Below are 23,362 nucleotides of genomic sequence, written 5' to 3' on the forward strand. Positions count from 1 at the left end.
AGGGAGGACACATTTGTATTTCTCATTAATGCCACCTCGATTGTCTTAGCACCTTTATTTTCCTTAACTCTTTAACAGTATTAGAATCATTTTATAAATATAACACTTTCAAAGAGAAATGACCATTTTTTGGAAAATCCCAGGCTCTTCTTTATTCTCCTTGACCTTTCCCTTGGCATTTCTACTGTATTTCTACTGAGCACAAACCTTGCATTCTTTGGGTGTCAGTGAGCTGTAAGTCTAAGTTTCTTCTTAACTGCTCTTTCCCCCAATTCTTTCACTGGATCTCCTTTCTTTTTCCCTATAGCCTATTTGGGCAATTAGAACTTAGCCTCTGTTCTATGCTCTTCTATATTTCATCCTTCAAATAGCTACAACTATGTCCGCTGCAGACTCCCAAATTTGGGTTAAAAATTCCAGGTTATTCTTACCTTTTTATCACCCAGTCTACAAATGACTATTAAACCTTTACACTTTGACAGTGTGCAACAAAAGAAGATGCAGACATAAAGCAGCAGAGAGGGTCACGGGAAATAAAAAACAGGTTAGGTTGTATGACAAGAGGTTTCACAAAGTTGAAGACTGAGCAAGTTCTGGACTAACAACACAGTCAACAAAGAGGCTTTAGTCCAAAAGGAAATCATGATGTTCATTCAAGAAGCTGAACAAAACAATGTGACCAGAATAGAGGGGGAAAATTGAAAGTTGGATTGAATCTAAGAAATGGATGGTCCTGAAAGCATGGCCAAAGTTTGGACAACTTCTATAGAAAAGGGGAAGCTACAAAAGATTTTCAGCAGGGGACTTTATATAGTTTAACTAAGAGTAATCTGACGGTCTTTTGTAGAAAGGACTGGAAGGAGAGGCTCTAGACTAAGAACTCTTTGAAGTACTAAGCAACAGAACTAAGGTGCTAACCACCTTAGTCTACTACAAAACAGAAGTGGTTAAATAATGGAATAATGTGAGAACACTACTATGACATGAAATCACAGGATGAAATTTGGGTAAGACACATGGACCAATGGAACAGAATAGAGAACCCACAAATAAACCCAAATACTAACAGCCAACTGATCTTTGACAAAGCAGACAAAAACATAAAGTAGAGAAATGACACCCTTTTCGACAAATGATGCTGAGATAATTGGCTAGCCACATGTAGGAGAATGAAACTGGATCCTCATCTCTCAGCTTATACAAAAACCAATTCAAGATGGATTAAGGACTTAAATCTAAGATCTGAAACTATAAAAATTCTAGAATATAACATTGGAAAAACCCTTCTAGACATTGGCTTAGGCAAGAATTTCATGATCAAGAAACCAAAAACAAATGCAATAAAAATAAAGATAAATAGTTGGGACTTAATTAAACTAAAGAGCTTTTGCAGGGCAAAAGGTGCAGTAAGCAGAGTAAACAGACAACACACAGAATGGGAGAAAATTTTCACAGTCTATACATCTGACAAAGGACTACTGTCGAGAATCTACGATGAATTCAAACAAATCAGTAAGAAGAAACAATCCCATTAAAAAGTGAGCTAAGGACATGAATAGACAATTCTCAAAAGAAGATATTCAAACGGCCAAGAAACATATGAAAAAAAAGCTCAACATCACTAATGAATCAGGGAAATGCAAAGCAAAACCACAATGTGATACCACCTTACCTTTGCAAGAAAGGCCATGATCAAAAAATCAAAATACTTCTGTAAACATCAGCCACCATATTATTTAGCAAACAGCAATAAAACATAATTTTTCAACGTTTAAAACTCCTTAAACATGTAGTTATCCCAAAATATGATCCTCACACATCTACTAAACAAATATTAAACTGATCATCTGATCACTGCATCCACGTCAATAATTGATGTTGGCCTGGATGTGGTGATCAGAGAACACTTCTACACTGCTGGTGGGAACGTAAACTAGTACAGCCACTATGGAAAACAGTGTTGAGATTCCTTCCAGAACTAAAGTAGAACTACCATTTGATCTAGCAATCCCAGTGCTGGGTATCTATCAAGAGGAAAAAGGTCATTAAATGAAAAAGATACTTGCATACGCATGTTTACAGCAGCACAATTCACAACTGCAAAATCGTGGAATCAACCCAAATGTTCAGCAATCAACAAGTGGATAAAGAAACTGTGATACTACTCAGCCATAAAAAGGAACGAATTAACAGCATTTGCAGCGACCTGGATGAGACTGGAGACTATTATTTTAAGTGAAGTACCTCAGGAATGGAAAACCAAACATTGTATGTTCTCACTGATATGTGGAAGTTAAGATATGAAGATGCAAAAGCATAAGAATGATATAATGAACTTTGGGGACTTGAGGGGAAGAGTGGGAGGAAGGGTGAGGGATAAAGGCTACAAATATGGTGTAGTGTATACTGCTAGAGTGATGGGTGCACCAAAATATCACAAATCACCACTAAAGAATTTACTCATGTAACCAAATACCACCTGGACTCCAATAACTTATGGAAAAATTTAAAAACTAAATAATTTTTAAAAAGAGGAAAGCTATTACCAAATATAATATAATATAATTATATTTGGTATAATATATATTATATATATTATATATTATACATAATATATACATTATATAATATATAATATAATTATATTTGGTATAATATATATTATATATATATATATTATACATAATATATACATTATATAATATATAATATAATATATATATTATATAACAACTTCCCTGTCTCATAAATATAGTAACAACTTCCCTGTCTCATAAAAACACAAAAGACTTACATACTTTGAGTTAGCTTTTCTCTCATTTTCTCTTGCAACATTATATTTTTCTTCTTTATTAAGAAAAGTTTACTAGTTTAGAAGAAAAAAATTAATATAAATAAATTTTAATAGTCTAGCCCATATGCCAAATCCATGAAGAAAATTAATAAAAAACATCCATATTTTATTATCTTGAACTTTGGGCATTTACAAAAACTCCCCAAACGTGAGTGTTTTTATACACAGATGGTATACTTCGTTAAAAAGTTTCAATAGTACAATAAATCCCATCTCAGGCTTGCTGTCTGACAAACAGCAATTCAATCATATTTCCAGTAGCTTGTGATAATACCAGAAGATACATTAATGTATAGAGAAAGAAGATGAAACTTTTCACCCAGAATTTTTATCACATATTTATATGTTATATGTCATTTTCTATTCTTACTAAGTACTGTTTTCATTTTAGGAGGGTTATTAAGCATGTGTGTATATTCCTTTATTATGCACAAATGTCACCTGAAAATCAATGCTTCTTTTTTTCTTTTTTTTGAGATGGAGTCTCGCTCTGTCGCCCAGGCTGGAGTGCAGTGGTGCAGTGGCGCGATCTCGGCTCACTGCAAGCTCCGCCTCCCAGGTTCATGCCATTCTCCTGCCTCAGCCTCCCAAGTGGCTGGGACTACAGGCGCCCGCCACCACGCCTGGCTAATGTTTTGTATTTTTAGTAGAGACGTGGTTTCACCGTGTTAGCCAGGATGGTCTCAATCTCCTGACCTCATGATCCACTCGCCTCGGCCTCCCAAAGTGCTGGGATTACAGGCGTGAATCACCGTGCCCAGCCAAATCAATGTTTCTTAAAAGTGAAATATCCTCATAGATTTGGTTACTTTTAGTTTATAATAAAATTTTTTAAACTCAATAATTTAACAAAATTATAAAAATACACACCCAATATATCAAGTTATGATAGTTATAGCACGTTAAAAAGACACAATATTATCACCTTGTTATGTTAGTACTAGCAATGAAGTTTTCCTGGAAGCAGAGATGACTTGGCCAAGAAATGTCTGAAGGTTCACGTGCTCTTAACGAAATTGAGACATAGCTATGACTCCCAAAAACAATTACTGACTGAATACTTACCACATTCAAATTTACAGGAGAATTTGCCTTTGGTACTGGGTGGTTATACAGTGATTTGAGAGTTTCATTCAAATCATTTTCCTAGGGCAAAAGAAAAAGTACATTTTATAAATAAAAATATACCAAGCAACTGCAATTAAAACTACTTGATAAAATAGTCTACTGTGGCTTTTCATATTTGACATATTTTATATAAATGTTTTCCACAGAAACATTTCAAATAACTGAAATTCAAATATATAATTTGATAATTCAAATATATAATTTCGTAATAAATACGAAAACATATTTAAATTCCTTTATCCAGAAGAATAATGGCAATATTTCTATTTAGTATAAATGTGTATTCGAAAAACTTAGTTATTATAAAATATACTAATGCTATAAAAGGAAATTATCTAAATCATTAAATCCAGAAGAACAACAGGATTGAATAAAAATAGTGATACAACTTTTTATCAGATCACAGAGTACTCTCATTTTCCATTTTCATTTTAAAATCCCAAAGCAATTTTTAAGGAATAGAAACAATTTAAGTAAGATTATTACACTAAAATGGAATATAGAGGTTATTCTAAATATTTCTTTTCTACATTGCTACTGGTCACTACTTGATCCACAATAAATGGGATTAAATAAAACATACAGCAAATGTACTTCATAGGATTTGTATAATAATAATGTGCCTTGATGTGCACCCTCAATTTTTCTGCATCACATACTACAAATCCAGTAATAAATATACAAAGATTTTTATAGACATAATTATCCTTATTCTCTATTTTCATGTTGGAGAGAATAAATCAAAGGAAAAGGCAATTGTTCAGAGAAGTTAGCAATTTTAGTAAGTTTGGATATGAGACTTAGACTTCTCACGATCTTTCTTATGCCTTGTCTATCATTTATACCAAAACTTAATAAATCAGATCTCTGTAACTACTTTCAAAAGTATTCATTCAAAACTACCTATTTGAAATACTCTTCAGAATAACATGAAAAGCCATAAACAATTTATCTCTTGATCATTTAAACAACAAAATGTATCAGAGAATACTGTAGATAATACCAATCCCCTCTGTAAAAGAGACTCATATGGTTATGTCTTAGAATTACCTTGTAGAAGGACTGCAAAATAAACAGTTTATCTCTTGGGCTGTTAAACAATGAAGTGTACCATAAAAAATTGTGGAACATATTGATACTCTGTTTATACAAAATTCCTACAGGTACAAAAATTTTTAGACTCGTTTTTAAAAATCTGTTGCACTCTCTTACATTGATCAGGTAAGGATAACTTGAACTGTAAACGTTATTTAAATAACCCATGGCAGTGAATTAGAAATGAACAGAAAAAAGTACTACAATTCCAGATTTACTTCTAGTTTAATTAATGCTACAAACTTGTAATATTTCTTCCTCAAATAAGGAACACAAATGGAACCTCCCCTATTTCCTCTTCTCAGAAAGCCAAAATTATATAAATTTGCTTATAGCTATTTTCTTTTACGTATTCCAGTATTACTGATGGTATCAGGGAAAAAAAAATGATACACAGTATGGAGATAGTAATAATTTATCAGTAAGAGTTACTAAAAGTTACTAAAGGAAAAGTATTCAAAATTTGGACAACTAATATAATTAATGTGAATTCCACATGTACATTCACAAAAACAAAGAACAAGAAATTATCATGAATAATTTAACCAGAATTCTGGTTTTGACTTTTGATTGCAAAAAAATAAATAGTTGTATTTCCAGTTTTATTTTCTTAGGCAAGTGAATGACTGTACAGCTTCAACATAAAATTATTCAACTGTAAAATGACGTTAACATATACTTTATATAATTAAGCAATCAAATACATAGAGAAAAATATTTACATGCACGAACACATACACATAAACAACTAGACTTCTGACAAACATTAAAACTGGCAATTACGTTATAAAAAAATTGGTTGACAAATTTAGAAGAGTAAAAGGACTACCTTAATTTATTAATAACACATTTAAATCCTATTTATATAAATAATACCTCCCTTACTTTCCAAGTGACAGAACTGATTATCTGACTTATAAACACTGTACTTTAATCAAAGTCACAAGGGTATTAGAAAATAAAACTTAGGCCGGGAGTGGTGGCTCCCACCTGTAATCCTCAGCTTTTTGGCGGGCCGAGGTGGGTGGATCAAGAGGTCAGGAGTTTGAGATCAGCCTGGCCAATACAGTGAAACCCCGTCTCTACTAAAAATATAAAAACCAGCCAGGCGTGGTGGTGCATGCCTGTAGTCCCAGCTACTTGGGAGAGTGAGGCAGAAGAATCGCTTGAACCCAGGAGGTGGAGGTTGCAGTGACATGAGATTGCACCACTGCACTTCAGCCTGGGGGATAGAGCATGACTCTGTCTCAAAAAAAAAAAAAAAAAAATAGAATTTAAATCCAGGATTTCAGGGTTCAAACCACATTGCCAAAAGTCCAGTTACATTTGTATTACCAATACTGCATTAAGCTTCCTGGGAACATTTATAAAGATTTTAATTCTAAGGTGACCACACTCACCTTTATTTGGGACCACCACCACTTAAGGCAAATGAAGGATTTCAGCTGATTTATCAAAACCATTAATTTTTATTCTTACAAGCTTATTTTCAAATATAGTCTGTATCCATGTTTAACATAGTGCCTATTTCACCATACTGGACAGACAGAAATGTCTATACCATTTTAGTTGAACTGTATCTACCAAGGCTATATAATTTTTTAAAATTAAATACAAACTCAAAATACTATGCCCAGGAGGATATTTTGCTCCAGATTCAGTCAATGGAACTTTTAAAACGATGTAAAGAAACAAATGATTGTATACTGAAAAGATGAAAATAAGCTTTTCCTATGGAAAAATTTAGGGTGAGGAAAATAACATTCTGTCTTACTATATTTCTATTTTTAAAATTCCATGAACAATTTTGTCTATGATTGCCTTTAAAGCCTGGCATACAGAATCCAGTGAACAAAAAAGTCACAATAGCTGGATATTAGTTTCTACAATTATAAAATGGAGATCCAAAAACTGAATATTCGAAACTTTCTAACATATTTTTACTTACTCTACACCTTTTGACTCAACATCTCTTTGCTATGGGAGACACAGAGATAGAACAGTTCCATCTCTCAATTATTACTTTAATTGTGCAGACACAGAGTTACAACCCAGTGTAAATGCTCTGGAAACCTACATAAAGTATCACCTAACTTAACCTGGAGAGTCAGGAAAAGTCTCTAGAGAAGTACCTGTGCTGACATTAGGTTTGTTTCAAAAGATAGTTACATTAACTCTTAAAAGACAAGTGTTCTACCAGTAACAATTAGTGAGTGGTTTGTAATCTTGACAGACAACTGTATAGAGTTATGTTCTGCGAAATTTAAGTGGCTCAAAATAATTAGATAGTACATTATGTGCAGCAGATGAGCGGGAGCAGATTAATCCAAAGAGAAGGTCAGATGCCAGATCATAAAGTTATTATACGCCATGCCACAAACAAGTTTAAATTTTATTCTAAGAAAAAGAGGAGACTATGAAGCGATTGTAAGCAGTGGAATAACATCAACTTCCAGAAAGTTCATCTTAAACAGAAAACAGTGGTATGTAGACAAAGAGTGTGTCTGAAATACCCATAAATAGTAACTAGAGAAAAGAGAATCAAGAATATAACATAAATAACATTAAAATTTTAGGTGTAGATGGAGAAAAAAGGCCCAAGAGAGAAGCTGAGGATATAAGTAAAACGAAGATGAGATAATGTCAGGGAAATCAAGAAAAACACAATGTCAGGAGTGACAGAGTACCATATAAGAATTTAAACAGATAACAAGTGAATGGAAAGTACACCCTAAATGCAAAAATTAATAGATAATAGACAATTACAAAGAATTTTAAAAACATATTTTATTTCAATTAAATTGTATCAAATAGCACAGCCAATATTTTAGTAAATTAGCTCTTGTTAAAAACATCAAAGAATGGCCACGCTTGGTAGATGGGAAGCAGAGGCAGGAAGATCCCTTGAGGCCAAGAATTTGAGACCAGCCTAAGCAACATAGTGAGAATCTATCTGTACAAAAAAATTTAAAAATTAGCTATTTGTGGTGGCACACACCCATAGTTCCAGCTAACTGGAAGACTGAGGTGAGTGGATTGCTTGATCCTAGGAGACTGAAGCTGCAGTGACTGATGATTGCACCTGACTGATGATTGCACCACAATGCTCCAGCTCTGGGCAACAGAGCAAGACTCTGTCTCCAAAAAAATTTTCTTTTAAATCAAAGATTAAGGGAAAAAATTTTAAATCATTATCCCAGAGAAGTTTGTTCATTCAAAAGCAAACTTCAGCTTTTATTTCTATTTTTAAGAAAAAAAAGCATAAAGACTTTTATTGAGAGCTAAAACTATAAAATTCTTAGAAGAAAACATATGAAGAAAGCTTCGAAACACTGAATTTGGAAAAGATTTCTTGGATATGAAACACCAAAAACACAGGTAACAAAAGAAAAAGTAGATAAACTGGACTTCACTAAAATTAAAAACTTTTGTGCATCAAATAACACTATCAAAAGAACAAAAGGGCAGGCAAACCATGGATTGGGATAGAATACTCGCAAATCATCTATCTAATAAGAAATGAATATTTGACTACATGAAGAACTCCTACAATTCATCAACAAAAAACGCAACATGATTTTAAAATGGGCAAAGGACTTGAATAGACCTTCTACAACTTTTGACTCAATACCTATTTGCTATTGGAGACACAGAGACAGAAGACTTCCAACAAGTACTTCTCTAGAGACTTTTCTTGACTCTCCAGGTTGACTTAGGTGATGCTTGTTGTGTCCCCAGAGCATTTACCCTGAGTTGTAATTTTCTGTCTGCACAATTACAGACCTTCTCCAAAGAAGATATAAAAATGGCAAGTAAATGTCCAGTGTTACTAATCATTAAGGAGATGCGAATTAAAACCACAATACACCACTTTGCACACATATTATGACACTATTAAACAAAAAAGAAAAGAAAGAACAAGTATTGGCAAGATTGTGAGGAAAACAGAACCCTTGTACATTACTGATGGAAATGCAAAATAGTGTGACCACTGTGGAAAATGCTCTCATGATTCCTCAAAAAATTAAATGCAGAATTACCATACTACCTAGTAATTCCACTTTTAGGTATATGCCCAAAAGAATTGAATTCAAGGGCTGGAACATTATTTGTACAAACATTTTCATAGCTGTATTATTCACAATAGTCAAAAAGTAGAGGAAGCACCCCCAGTGACCACTGACAGAAGAATGAATGAGCAAACTGTGGTGTATTCATACTCAGTCTCAAAAAGAAAAAAAATCTGACACATGCTACAACATAGATGAATCTTGAAGACATTATCTTAAATGAAATAAGCCAGTTACTTGGCACATAAGGACAAATACTATGTGAGTCCACTTATATGAGATATAGAGGGTATTCAAATTCATACAGATGATACAACAGTGGTTGCCACGGATGGTGAGGGTTGGGGAGGAATAAGTAGATATTGTTTAATGGGTACAGACAGAGTTTTAGACAGGCAAGGGAAAAAAGATGTATTGTATTGATGATTGCAGATCAGCATTAATGTACTTAATGTCACAAAACTTTACACTTAAAAATGGTTAAAATGGTAAGTTTTGCTTTATAAATATTTCACCACAATTTAAAAATGGGGAAAAAATAGCTTACCAGTTCCTTAGCCAAGTAATCTGCAAGAGTATTTAGAAGCTTGTAATACACTTCAAACCAGGGAAGGTAACTGTAAAAGAATTATTTTAAAATGTATATACATAAAATTCAGAATCAGAAAACAGACAACATAAACATTTAATTCATATTAATTCAAACAGGTTAATCCTGGAGGTCAAAAAAGAACTATACCCATTTTTTTAAATTTTTCAGTGAAGTTTTACATATTATTTATTACTAGTTTTCAGAAAACAAATCAGAATCCAGAGTTCTATTTAAAAAGCTGTTCATTACATATTTCTATTTTATATCAGCAATATCTAAAATTATTTTCATGGTATTCAATCAAAGCATGCATAGGATAAAAATTAACCATTGTTAAAAAAATCACATAAAAACTAATTTTAAAAAACTTTTAAAACAAAAGATTAAAAATATCTTCTTTTAAAATGTTGCTGTATATAATACAACGGAACTATGTGTTTTTCAGTTCTTCAGAGATGAGGTTTAAGAATGATGGTAAATTTCAAAATAACTCAATACAAATATCAAAAAGACTATTCTAAAAATTACAAAAAATTTTAAATGACTGTTATATATCAAAACCAAATATAATTCAAAATTTAATTCATTGTACTAGATAAAAGTATAATTTTTATGATAGCTAAATATTAAATCTAAAAATCATTTTTATAAAACAAAATCTACATTCCTTATTAAAAATTAAACTATTCGTATATTTTAAATGTCTAAAGATTTTAATGTTAAACTGTACACTTTTCATGTAGAATAAGAGGAAATCACAAAATACACTGTTGTTAATTAACAATTGACAAATACTCATTACTTTCTTCAAAGTATTAAAGTATTAACATGGTACTTTTAAGAGAAAATATTGTGATGCTTTTACTACATAATTGTACACAGATTAATAGTACATACACATAACATGTAAAATTTAAAAATCAGTAAGTAGAACGTAGAAAACAGGATTCTAACAGGATTTTTTTCATATAATGTCTGATTTGTTAGTGATGATGAATGATGCCTTTTGAATCAGAAACTGAAAGTAGTAATAAAAGAGGACGTTAGGTAAACTACAGTATCTTTACTCAGCAGAAAATTATAGAGTTATTTAAAATGATAATTATAAATACTAAGTAATGACTTGAAAATTCACATGATACTTTAAAATATCCACCCACCTCTGGTTAAATCTAACACATTGATTTAACCAGTATGTATTTATCTCTGTGTCCTCTGGAAATAACACCAAAATGACAATAAATGAATAGAAAGGGTATATATTAACGAAAACAAGCAAAATGGAAGAAAAAACAATAGCAATGCAGGTGGATGACTTTGTAAATAGGGTAAACAAACAGATAACTAACAGCAGAAGAAAGGAAACCAAAACCTAAATGCCATTAGAAAGGAAAAGGACCAGCAGAAGTGCTCCCCACAGAGTTCTGAGGCGGAGCTTCCAGTGAGCTGAGATCCGGCCACTGCACTCCAGCCCGGGCGACAGAGCGAGACTCCGTCTCAAAAAAAAAAAAAAAAAACAGTATCTCAAAGAAAAAAGCCCTTCGAAGTCCTGTTTTCTTGGAATGAAACCCACATGCAATGTTTCCAATTCAGTTTAATACCTTCCTTTTGAATACAAATTAATAGCCAACCACCAGATATTTGAGGAAACACAAATATAAAATGATGTTTATATTGAACAACATAAAAAGAACTACAAGAAAACATAGACAATACAAACAGCTAAAGAGAACTCCAAAACTTATATTTAATATCCTTAGAGCTGAATTAAGAGCAGGAGGCTATTAGATGATATTAAACTTTTCTAAAAAGTAAAAATAGAAAATTTTAGATAGGAAGAAAGAGCTTTAAGAAATTCTAAAGTCTGAAAAAAATTAAAGTCAACAGAAAGTTTAGATGATAACTCCAAAAAATCTCCCAGAAACTAGAACAGAAAGATAAACAAACCTTGTAAGTTGTATTCCTAGGTATTTTATTCTCTTTGTAGCAGCAAACCACCATGGCAAGCATATACCAATGTAACAAACCTGTACGTTCTGCACATATATCCCAGAAATTAAAGTACAATAAATAATAATAATTTATGCTCATAATAAAAAAGATAATAAGAGAAAAAACATTACACTATCAGTCCATCAGTCTCAACTATCATGTAGCTATAGTCATTCCATAAAGAAAAAATAGAGGAAATAAATTAATGAAAGTTTCTTTTAAAGAATTACTGGAAATTTTCCCAGAACTTCAGACATGAGTCTCCAGACTGAAAGAATGAGTGAATGAACAGCACAAAGAATGTTCCAAACCAGAGTATCAATGTGAAATTCCAAAACAAGGGATAGAAGAGTGCCTAAGAGTTTCCAAACAGACAAAACAAGTAACAAACAAAGGGATCAAGTTCAAAAATGTCATCAAACCTCTCAATAGCAATAATGAAACTTAAAAGATAATGCCTTCAAAATACAGAGGTTAAATTCTTTGCACTCAAGACTTCTATGTCTAGACAAACTATCAATAAAGTGTGAGGACAGATTAACAGCATTTTCAGTCAGGCAAGGACTCAAAACTTCACCTCCTAAGACATCCTAAAGGATGGCTAAAACAAAATAAAGGAGATGAAAAAGAAGGAATACACAGATGTAGGAGGCAAGAAATCTAAGACTTAGGAAGAACAGTTGTGCAAAGGCCTGGAGAGCAACCAGTTCAGACTGAAACAGGAGAGACGCTCTAGGAGGGAGATGCTAGAACAGGGTGTTTACAATAAACATATTGACAACTTTGCCTGGAAGCCTGGAAAAATCTGGACAGGTGTGTGACACATCTGTGACAGCTTTTGGGGAATCTGAACATTAGAAATTACTATTGGTAATCTCAATTTTCCTATTTAAATTACTTAATTCTTCAAGCTCCAGTGCTTAGATGGCTACTTCACTATGTATATCTTCCACTTACAAATAAAACCCTTAAAAATTACTAATACTGGTATATAACTAACTAAATATAATGAAAATCAGTACACCACAGTTTCTGCATTCACGATAACTCAAAGAAATAGTTTTCACGCCATATCTCCTTCTACCAGGACACATAATCCTTAGAGCACAATTGCTCTCAATTGTAGTCATTTCAAACTCACATTTCAACTTTTAACAGCCTGAAGAAATTGCTATTTCCAGACAATTTCAATGTGTCATGTAGTTCCAACCTAAAAATTCAGATAAGATGAGACCTAATCTATTCAAAAAATGTGCTGGTCTGTTTCTATCTAACTCAAGGAGTTTTAAATAAAGCCAAATGTATTGATTGTAGGTGGCTGCATGTCTACCTATTAATGCTTACATTGTCATTTTCACCTTATTTAAATAAAGTGAGGCCTTTGGTAACCTGAATTTTTCTTTCCTGGTCTACTATAAAATAGATATATATATATAAAAAACCAACACTTTTCTCTATCTACATATATATCATAATTATGTTATTAGAAAGTGAGATAATCTTTTTCCTTTTCTAGACCAAAAACCCTTAACATTTCTTTCAATGTTCTGGTTTTCTGAACTTTATATTATTGTTTTTCACTGATTATCTTCCCCTTTTAATTTCCCCTCAAATTGCGAAGGCACATCAGAACCAGATTTTTCCTTAAGAAGCTAATTTATACAGATAAATATAATTTATCTGTAAGATTATATCCTTGTCTTTGAATAAATAATTGATTAATATATCCATATTTAGGTTACTTTAAAAAATTTAAAGTTTTTATTTGTGCTAGGCATTTTGGTATCTACGTAATTATTACTGTTTTTTACATGTCCAAGAATAATAAGCTTTATTGAATATCATCCTGGTACCAGGCTATGACTTCATCAATAAATTAAAATAATACTGTTTAGAAATAAGCTTTACTCTTATGGGATATTTCTCATAGTCATCTCTAAGGCCCCAAAATACTTTATTATTTCTATTTGGGGAGTGTAACTCACTAGTTAGTTATATATCCATCTGGGGGTTGAGAGCAGAATCTAAGAATCACAGAATTTACGTGTTAAAACAATTGGAAGTGCAGGAAGTAATATTATTTAAGGAGTAACTATATGAATGACAGTTTGTTGGATACTTATATGTACTATCTCATTTAATTCTTACACTAATGCTTTGATACATACTTGACTGAACTAAGATAAAGCAACGTATCTAGGGTCACAAAGCTATGGAATAGCAATCTTGGGATTAGAACCCTAATCAACCTGAGTAATATATGCTCAGGGGCCTGCCACAGACAGTCTATCACCCTATCTTGGCATGTATTTCTATATAGCGAGCCTTTTAATAAATATGTTCAATGACCAGGCATTTCAGGCAGCTAAATGAACTGAGACAAAAATCATTCTGTTGTAATCTTAAATCAGCCTGCCTATATGTTCTATCCACTGAAGCAAATTCTATCTTCCAAAATTCATCTGCTTATTTAATATCAAGCATTACCTTTATGACCTTTAAATTACAGTTTGTTCATAGCGGCAAATTTCCCAGCAAATTAAGATCTATTCAATGTGATTCTTTTAACTAACATTTTGGTAAATCCTTACAATTTTAGCTTGGTATTGCTTCCATGTTCATCACTGTCGATAAAAATTTTGAAAAGGGTATGGCTTGCAAAAGTGTTCAAGATGCCTCCCAAAATAACACCAATTATTTATCAACATTCTAAGTATGAAAATTTAACCTAATCAAAAGACTTATAATTGTATCATCTAACCAACACTCTACACATAATTTGTTTGTGAAATATTAGAACAGACTCAAATTTCAACCACAGCACTCCCTGATACATCAGTACGTACTATCACCATACTAAAACCAAGTCTAGTTATAAACAATGCTCTCTTTGTAAACATGTACTGGCTCTCAGTGATAACTTTCTCCTTTTAAAGAGCACATATCATTCATACTTTTTAAAAAAACACAACATATAAAAGTGGAACTAATCTATAACGTAGCCATTGCTCCTAGAAACGTCAAGAAGGCAACGACATTTTCTGTTGTAAATAAACAACATCTACAGCAAAGAGTGCTAACTGGCTATTTGCTGGCTGCTTCTAGCCTAAGGGCATATTTTGTTTGGTCAACCCTGTTGTTGTTGAATTAAATAAGTTGCCAACTTCCAAATCTGAGATAATTCACTGTAAAAATCCAGACTTCTTGTTCCTCTTAAAAATCAAAAGAACGGGTAATACTGGCCACACATTTTTCACTGTGCAACAAATGCCTAGGGCTGAGTTGTGGCTTCTGTCTTTGAGTATGGCATGTACAATTCAGATCACCATACATACCCCAATTTCCTATTGTTAGGCACCTAACAGGTTTCTCTCATTTGAGTCCCTTACCTGGTCCACATAGGTAACTGAATTCATAACTCCTGATAAGAAGCAACTGCTCAACAGGAAATCCTACTGACTACTCACTTTCTTATCTGACAAGAAAATGATCCAGGGTATACAAAATAGTCCAGCAATTCCAATTTTAACTATACTCTATGTACACTTTAAGTCTAAATATATGGCAAAAAATAACATCATTTTTTAAAAGAAAATTATGTCCAAAGCTTTTGAAACACACACACACACAGATAAAAGACACTAAGTCATATAAGCTTATGTTGCTAGAGTAAGAAATGTTATTTTCAAGTCTTTATTTTGTGGTTTCTTAGGGAATTTTCAAACAATATATGTTCAAAGCAATTCATTTTAAACTGATTATCAATAAGGTAAAATGTTAAAATGTTTTTCACTAAATGTTATAGTCCCAAAGAGAGTCAAAGTCTGTATTCTTACAACAGACCACAAAAATCCTAGGAAGTTAAAAAAAATTACTCAACATATTGTAGTAAGTGAATAAGACATTTCACTTGAATTTTTAAAACTTAACAAAGAATAACTGTGACTCTCATAGTCTTGCTAACATATATAAATGTAAAACATTATGAGCAATTATTTTAAAACAAACTACAGGAGATTAGTTAAAATTTAATTGTAAGATCATTTCTTTAATTTTCTATAAAGACATAAGGCAAAAGAGAGAGATATACATAAAGTCATGAGTCCATTTTGTGGTAGTAAGAAGACTTCCCCCACACTTCTACTTCCACTATAGAGCTGATAAAACTTTTACATTCAAAAGTCAAAGGTTAAATAAAGGAAAGGAAATGTTTTTTGTCAAATAGTCAGGTAACCACTAAAGTCTAAGCGATCAGCAGGAACCTAACTTATAGTAATCAAATAAAACTAAGGAAACTGCCTTTCCGTAGGAAAACGTCTAATGTCTAGAGGCTGTTTTTCTGTCTGGAAAATTGACACGAAATGTGTAAAATTGAAACATTCTGCTTCTGAGGGATTTGCCCAAAGGAAGAGTGTGAAAGCTTCAAGTTTGGTATGAGTTAAAGCGGGGAGGGGGAACTACAAAGGCCCTAAACATAAATCTGTCTTCCTTATTGGAGTACTTCAATTCAAGTATTTTGAACCCTTGGCGACAATTTTATAGTTATAAAATTATGTTAATCAAATTAGGTAAAAAAGTTATTTCTTGCATTTTTGCTAGCATATGAAACAATTCTAAGTACAAACAATTGCCAGATTTAAATTAGTAATATCTCAGGATATTTTTGAAATCTTGTTAAAACTAGGATAGACATGTCATAGAAAGAACTAAAGAACAGAACAGTGACTCAAAATTAAATGTCAACTTTAATATTAAATAGGCCTAAATTCTAGTATTTTTTCTAAAAGATGAACAAAATAAATAGAAATCAAAGAAATATACTAACTTTCAAATCTTGTAAAGACCTAAATCCAGGAGAAAACGGACACATGGTTTATATAGCATAGTGTGCAATTTTCTTAGAACTCTGAGGTAAATCTAGATTACAGCAATTTCAAGTCCTATAATAGCATCATCCAGGAGTAGACAAAAGTCGCTTTACAGCATTATATACAAATGTTCCAGCTTAGAACTCTAATGACTAGAATAGTTTTTTGGTTTCTTTTTTTAAATAATGCACATATGTCACTAAGCAGACCACTTGGCTAGGTAAACAAACACTAAATGATGTTGCTGTTAATTAATTGCCACTTAGTATCATTAGTATCAACATTTTTAACCTAAAAGAGTCTCTGCCAGTCAAGAAATCCAAGCAAAATTATTTTCTGCTATTTCTAATTAAAATATTCTATCAATTTGTACTGTTTTATTTTACTTTGTATCGATATACCTTAAAGCTTCTTAAATGTATGGCATTTTAATTATGTCTACGTTTTTATAAATACCTAAAATATTTTAAACTGTTCAATATCAACAAAAACTCAAGAGACATTCATAAATGTTTTTATTTTATAATTTTTGGATTAAAAGACAAATTCAAACAGTAGAAGATAAGTCACAAAAGAGAAGATTTTTAGGAAAATATATTTTATCACAATAGAAAAAAATCTGTGTTTAGGATATTGGAAAGACAATAGGAGAAACATTAATTAATTTCTATCCAAGAATCTTAATTCCTTTGCTACTGACAACGAACTCTGGATAATCAAGCCATTATTATCTCACAGTAGAATACCTACAAATAGAGAATGCTTCAGTATAAAGGCACTAACTTTGCACAAAAGACATCTTTAAGGAGAAGGTATTAACATTTTTTAATATCCAAAAGTCATAATACATTTCTGGTAAAGATATAAGAAAGTGATTAAACATAACCAACATTCAGAAGGGAAATATTTTTGTGTGAAATCTCAACTTACAATAAAAGAAACAATAGCAATGAACAATTGTCAGATTAAGCATGTATAAACATTTGAGGCACTTATGGATGATAATATGAAAGCCACTGTAGCTTTTTCAATTAATGAACTGCTTTAGATGCATTCATTCATTTTACAAACCTTGAATAAAGACTACAGTTAATCATTTACTTTGACATCCCATAGAAAAATTTGTAAATGTATCTTAGCAAGTCTTTTGAAATAAAACTAGAACTAAATACCAAAACATAAGTGACAATTATGTGTTCACGAATATACGTGACTTTTATCTTTTAAACTTCTCTAGATCCTCCAAATTTTCTATAGCAAAATAATTTATTTTTGTTATCAGAAAACATGGTTAAAGGCATATATCTACATCTTGCTTATGCAAGGATTTTATCATACTTCTCAATAAATTTTGGCCCTATTAAGCACATGAATTCTAAAAGTCAGGTCACTCCTACAAAACTGACTGCAAGTAAAAAGGCTTTTGCCAGCTACTCATAAATAACTCAGAAAACGAGCATAGTTGATCTTCTCTCACATATTTCTGGAAGCAGCACAGTCTGTTATAAAGGAAACTGGCCTGTAAATTAAGAGACCTGACTACCCTAAACCATTGTATGAATAGCTCATTAGATAATCCTACCTTCCTTTTCCCCCTAAAATTACCAGTTATTCTAAGTCTTGGTTTCATAATGAAATAAGACAAACTAGGCTGGGGGCAGCGGCTCACGCCTGTAATCCCAACACTTTGAGAGGCCAAGGTGGGCTGATCAGGAGGTCAGGAGATCAAGACCACCCTGGCCAAGACAGTGAAACCCCGTCTCTACCAAAAATACAAAAATTAGCTGGGCGTGGTGGCGCAGGCATGTATTCCCAGCTACTCCGGAGGCTGAGGCAGGAGAATCGCTTGAACCGGAGAGGCAGAGGCTACAGTGAGCCGAGATCGCGCCGCTGCACTCCAGTCTGGTGATCGAGCAAGACTTCATCTCAAAAAAAAAGAAAAGAAAAAAAAGACAAACTTTTTTCAACCACATCTTAAGAGTACAGTAAAATTAAGTAACCACTGTTGGAAGAGGAGAAAAAAGAAAATAATTTTAGGTATAATAGAATTTCTCCAACCATCTTACAAATCATTCCTATCTGGTTGAACATTTTGTGTTGAAATTACAGAGAAACATCAATATCTGGCTCAAAGATTATATAGCCATCCCATTAGCAATATTTTTTCTGTTTAAATCCCAATTTTCAAGAACACTGAATGAAACTGTCCCATTCCCATTCTTTTTATTTATTTATTTATTTATTTATTTAGAGACAGAGTCTCTGTCGCCAGGCTGGAATACAGTGGTACGATCTCAGCCCACTGCAATGTCCGTCTTCTGGGTTCAAGTGATTCTCCTGCCTCAGCCTCCCAAGTAGCTGGGATTCCAGGCATGCACCACCAGACGCAGCTAATTTTTGTATTTTTAGTAGAGGCAGGGTTTCTTGACCTCACAATCTGCCTGCCTCGGCCTCCCAAAGCTCTGGGATTATAGGCGTCGGCCCCTGCGCCAAGCCCCCATTTCCATTCTTAATTCTGCTATATCACCATGATCACCTGACTGGTATGGAGTGCCTATACTAAAACATACTAGTACGATAATTTCCTATCCTACAAACACACACATATTTTACCTGGCAAAAAATGATCTAGCTAAATTCCTACTAATTTTTAATATAATACCTATAGTTCCATATTTATAGTTTATTATCTACATAATAACATCTCAAAGTTTTAGAGCAAGAAAAAATTGAAATGATTTTTGCTTATTGTAAAAAGTAGATAAACGCTGAAGTGAATAAAGTAAAAAAAGTTCAGGATATATCCTTCTAGATGTTCTTATAAGTACATACAATCGTATATTAATATACAAATATTTACGTGTTAGCTATTTTTAAAATACATATACATTTACATGCACATATAACTTGTTCTCTACAAATATAAGAACATACTATAAATATTATTTTGAAATTTTCCATCATGTTACAACAGATCATAAATATTTATCTAAGTCAGGGTGTATATGTATGTTTTTCTTAATAGCAAAATAATGTTGCACTATTCATTTACTTACTCAATAATTATCTATTAAGTCTTTTAAGAATTATGTGCCAGGCACTATTGTAGACACTGGGAATATGTGAGCAAACAAAAGACAAAAATCCCTGCCCTCCTGAGGGTAACATTCTGGTGGGAGAGAAGGGAAGGGGTTGTGGGACAGAGAGGTTACAAATATACCATAATATACCTAATCAATTCCTACTGAGAGGCATTCATGTTGTCAACACTTTTACATTTATTTTTTATTATTCATTTAAATTGACAGGTAAAATTCTATGTACTTATTGTGTATACTTGAAAACATTCTTTTCAAGTATAACCTCCTCTCTGTCCCACAACCCCTTCCCTTCTCTCCCACCAGAATGTTACTCTCATTGTTTGAAAACGTTTTTTTCAAGTACATATACATTGTGGAATGACTAAATCTAGCTAATTGGCATTTTTTCCTACTATAAACCATGCTATAATAAATATCTTTGTTCACACTTTTCTCCTCACTCTTAGAAATAATCCTGGATTTAAATTCCTAGAACTGAAACTACTGACTGAAGAAATATGAGATTTTATAATTCTAATAGATATTATTAAATTTTCCTTCAAAAGCTTATACCATTTTATAGTCCTATAAACAGCATATGAAGTGTGTTTTCCCTCATGCTTATTTAAAAATTTTTTCAATTCTGCTAACCTTAATGGGATCATTTCTTTTACCCTCAGCAATGCTGAGCACCATTCATAGCTGCATATATTATTTACATTTCCTCTGTAAGTTATGATGCTTTACTTATTTTTCTATCAGATTATTTTTCTTATTAAGTTGTAGGTGCTTATTATGTATTTTGGCTATTAACTCTTCCTTACAGTGGTTGTAAATATATTTCCACCAGTTTATTATTTGCATTTTAAATTTTACTATGCTTGTCACCATACAAGCATTTTCATCATGTGCTCAAATACACAAATCTTTTAGGGATTCCATGTATACTCTCGCTGCCACAGTAATTTTTTCCTTCTAGTTGACATTTAGAGTTTTATCCATCCTTTCAACAATTATAAAGCTAAAAGTGGTGAAGGACCATCAAACCAGCTGGATAAACTTGGACCAAAAGCACCATAACTCCTTTTACTGTAGCACTTATAGAAATCTGTCAAAATTCCTTTCCAGGGGATACACTGATTATAGCTTACAAATAGACATTTAACTATCTATAATTTTCCAATTTCCTGAATAAGATGCTGAATTCCATTATATCTGAATCCTCCACTCACTATTAAAATTAAATAGTTATCTAACTTACTGGTTATTCTCTAAATTCGCTGTTCTCAAAGAATCCCTTCACATACTGTCTTTCAGGAAAAATATTAAGATATGCCATTAAAATCTTAAAATGTCAATATTTTTTCTAATTTACTAGGAAAAACAAGCTGGAGAACAGAATTTTCTAAATTTAAGATTTTCCTCTATGATTTTTCCATAAAGTTTTGACACCTCCTATTTCTTATCTACCAAAAGCACTGTCACATGACAAAAATAAATATAAAAGGAAAAACGATTTTAAATAAAAGATAAAATATTCAATAATACTTACTGTGAAATGTTCTGTTTATTGGTATACATGATTTTACTTTTAGTTTTCATTATGTTTATATAATATAATCATAATTTCTGCAGGTTAAAAACTCTTCCTACTTTAAAGAATATACCACAACATTCAGGGTTCTTTTACATATACAAGTTTAGAACCACAGATAAAAATAACTTGATAATTGTACTTGCTTTAGAGTTTGTTTCCTACAAATTAATGACAATTGGGCTGCCAATATGGACCTTATATTATTCTTTCTGTCGATTAACAAATAGTTATAGTTCATGTTTTATATAAATATTTTCAAGTAATGATTGCTTTCCTCAATTTAAACAGAAATTCCTAAGAATATTTATTCCACAAGCACATTTACAGAAACTGCTCTAAACATTCAATAATTATTTGTGAATGATTAATAAATTCAATGTATTCAAAGTATTTTAAGAGTTCAAAACAAAAGGCTCAGACTTTTAAATTATAAATATCAGGAGGTCAGTTCAGAGGCAGTGAGGTAAGCTATAAAATACAGACTCAGATCTTACCTGAAAATGATGTTTACTCTTAAATGGGTACACAAAAACAATAAAGGTGGGGTAAAGTGTGTGTGTGTGTGTCTGTGTGTGTGTGTGTGCGTGTGTGTGCGTATTGAGAGAGAAAGGGAGAGTAGGGGAGAGGAGGAGAGAGGAAGAGAAATGCATGCTAACAACTGAAGAATCCAGGTAATGTTCATATAAAAGTTCATTGTGCCATGAAAACTTTTCTGTAAATCTGAATTTTGTTTGTTTGTTTGTTTGTTTTTTCTGAGACGGAGTCTTGCTCTGCCGCCCAGGCTGGAGTGCAGTGGCCGGATCTCAGCTCACTGCAAGCTCCGCCTCCCGGGTTTTACGCCATTCTCCTGCCTCAGCCTCCCGAGTAGCTGGGACTACAGGCGCCCGCCTCGACGCCCGGCTAGTTTTTTGTATTTTTTAGTAGAGACGGGGTTTCACCGTATTAGCCAGGATGGTCTCGATCTCCTGACCTCGTGATCCGCCCGTCTCGGCCTCCCAAAGTGCTGGGATTACAGGCTTGAGCCACAGCGCCCGGCCAAATCTGAGTTTTTTAATGAAAAGTTTCAAAAATTCATTGAGAAAAATAAGAAAGCATATACAGCTTTGGTCTTTCCATCAGGGCAAATCCATCTTGGGCACAATGCATAAAGATATACTCCTGTTTAAACTGTAGCTTTTGAACTTTCAGCATGAAACAATGATGAAAGGAACTCTCCCCACCATTGCCCATACTGTCATCTCCACCCCCACTGCCCAGCCAACCTGCTCCAAGTTCAAAAAATTAACCTACAGTTTTAAGCATGACATTCTTTTGGATAAAGTGTAAGTTTTAAGCACAATTGTTATCCAGATGAAAAAGTTGTGCTAAAGAGAGAATGGGGGCACATTCACAATTCTATTACGTATAAAGCAGTTAAGCACTTACTTTTGAATAAAGCTTGAAAAAAACTCTCCAGCTCTAACCAATGTTCTAAGTAAATTAACAAACACTAAATGAATGATACAAATGTAGTTAAATATTAACAGCAAATGAACAAGAAGACTGATTTTATAACAAAGTTTTCTTAGTAATATGTTATTTCATAAATTGTTATTTCTTTTCCTATGAGCATTTCTAAGAAATCTAGCTTGACCAATATCCATAGTATAATAATAATATAGTGTCCTATTTTTATAGACTACATCTGGATTTCTGATTCATCAGGACATATTGCAAGGGTGCTAACCTTTAGATCCCTTTCTTCCTAACAGTCAGCAACGCAGATCCCAAGTCCACAGGCAGGACACATACTCTCAACTACCTACTGAATGAAGGCAGATAATGTAGGCAATTAGACAGGACAGATAGGACCTGTGGAAACTAGCAAGCCCATGATACAACTAAAAATCTGCTATTCAGTTCCAGTTTATTGCTGCCATGGCAGAATTAGCAGATATCCTCATTTTTCAAAAGGAATGTGAAATATGAACGATATACAAAACTTCCTAAAATTCATAAGGTTAACATCCTTTAAAATTTTTAAAACACCCAGTAGCCAAATGAAAACCTCTAAACGCTTCTACCAGGTTCATCAGTTTGCAACCTG

At 32.7% G+C, this 23,362-nt stretch overlaps 1 protein-coding gene across 9 annotated transcripts in view; it reads right to left on the reverse strand.

The window, feature by feature from the left end:
- The window catches only part of DENND1B (DENN domain containing 1B), a 291,773-nt gene that overhangs the window by 153,518 nt on the left and 114,893 nt on the right, over nt 1–23,362 (reverse strand). For all 9 annotated transcript variants that reach the window (XM_033200326.1, XM_033200323.1, XM_033200324.1 and 6 more), the window contains 2 exons: nt 9,695–9,764; nt 3,920–4,000 (listed from right to left, as the gene is read on the reverse strand). In XM_033200326.1, coding sequence (XP_033056217.1) covers nt 3,920–4,000; nt 9,695–9,764 — 151 coding nt within the window. The remainder of the gene's footprint in view (nt 1–3,919; nt 4,001–9,694; nt 9,765–23,362) is intronic.

Source organism: Trachypithecus francoisi, unplaced genomic scaffold (genome assembly GCF_009764315.1).
Source record: "Trachypithecus francoisi isolate TF-2019V2 unplaced genomic scaffold, Tfra_2.0 Lachesis_group5, whole genome shotgun sequence".
NCBI lineage: Eukaryota > Metazoa > Chordata > Mammalia > Primates > Cercopithecidae > Trachypithecus > Trachypithecus francoisi.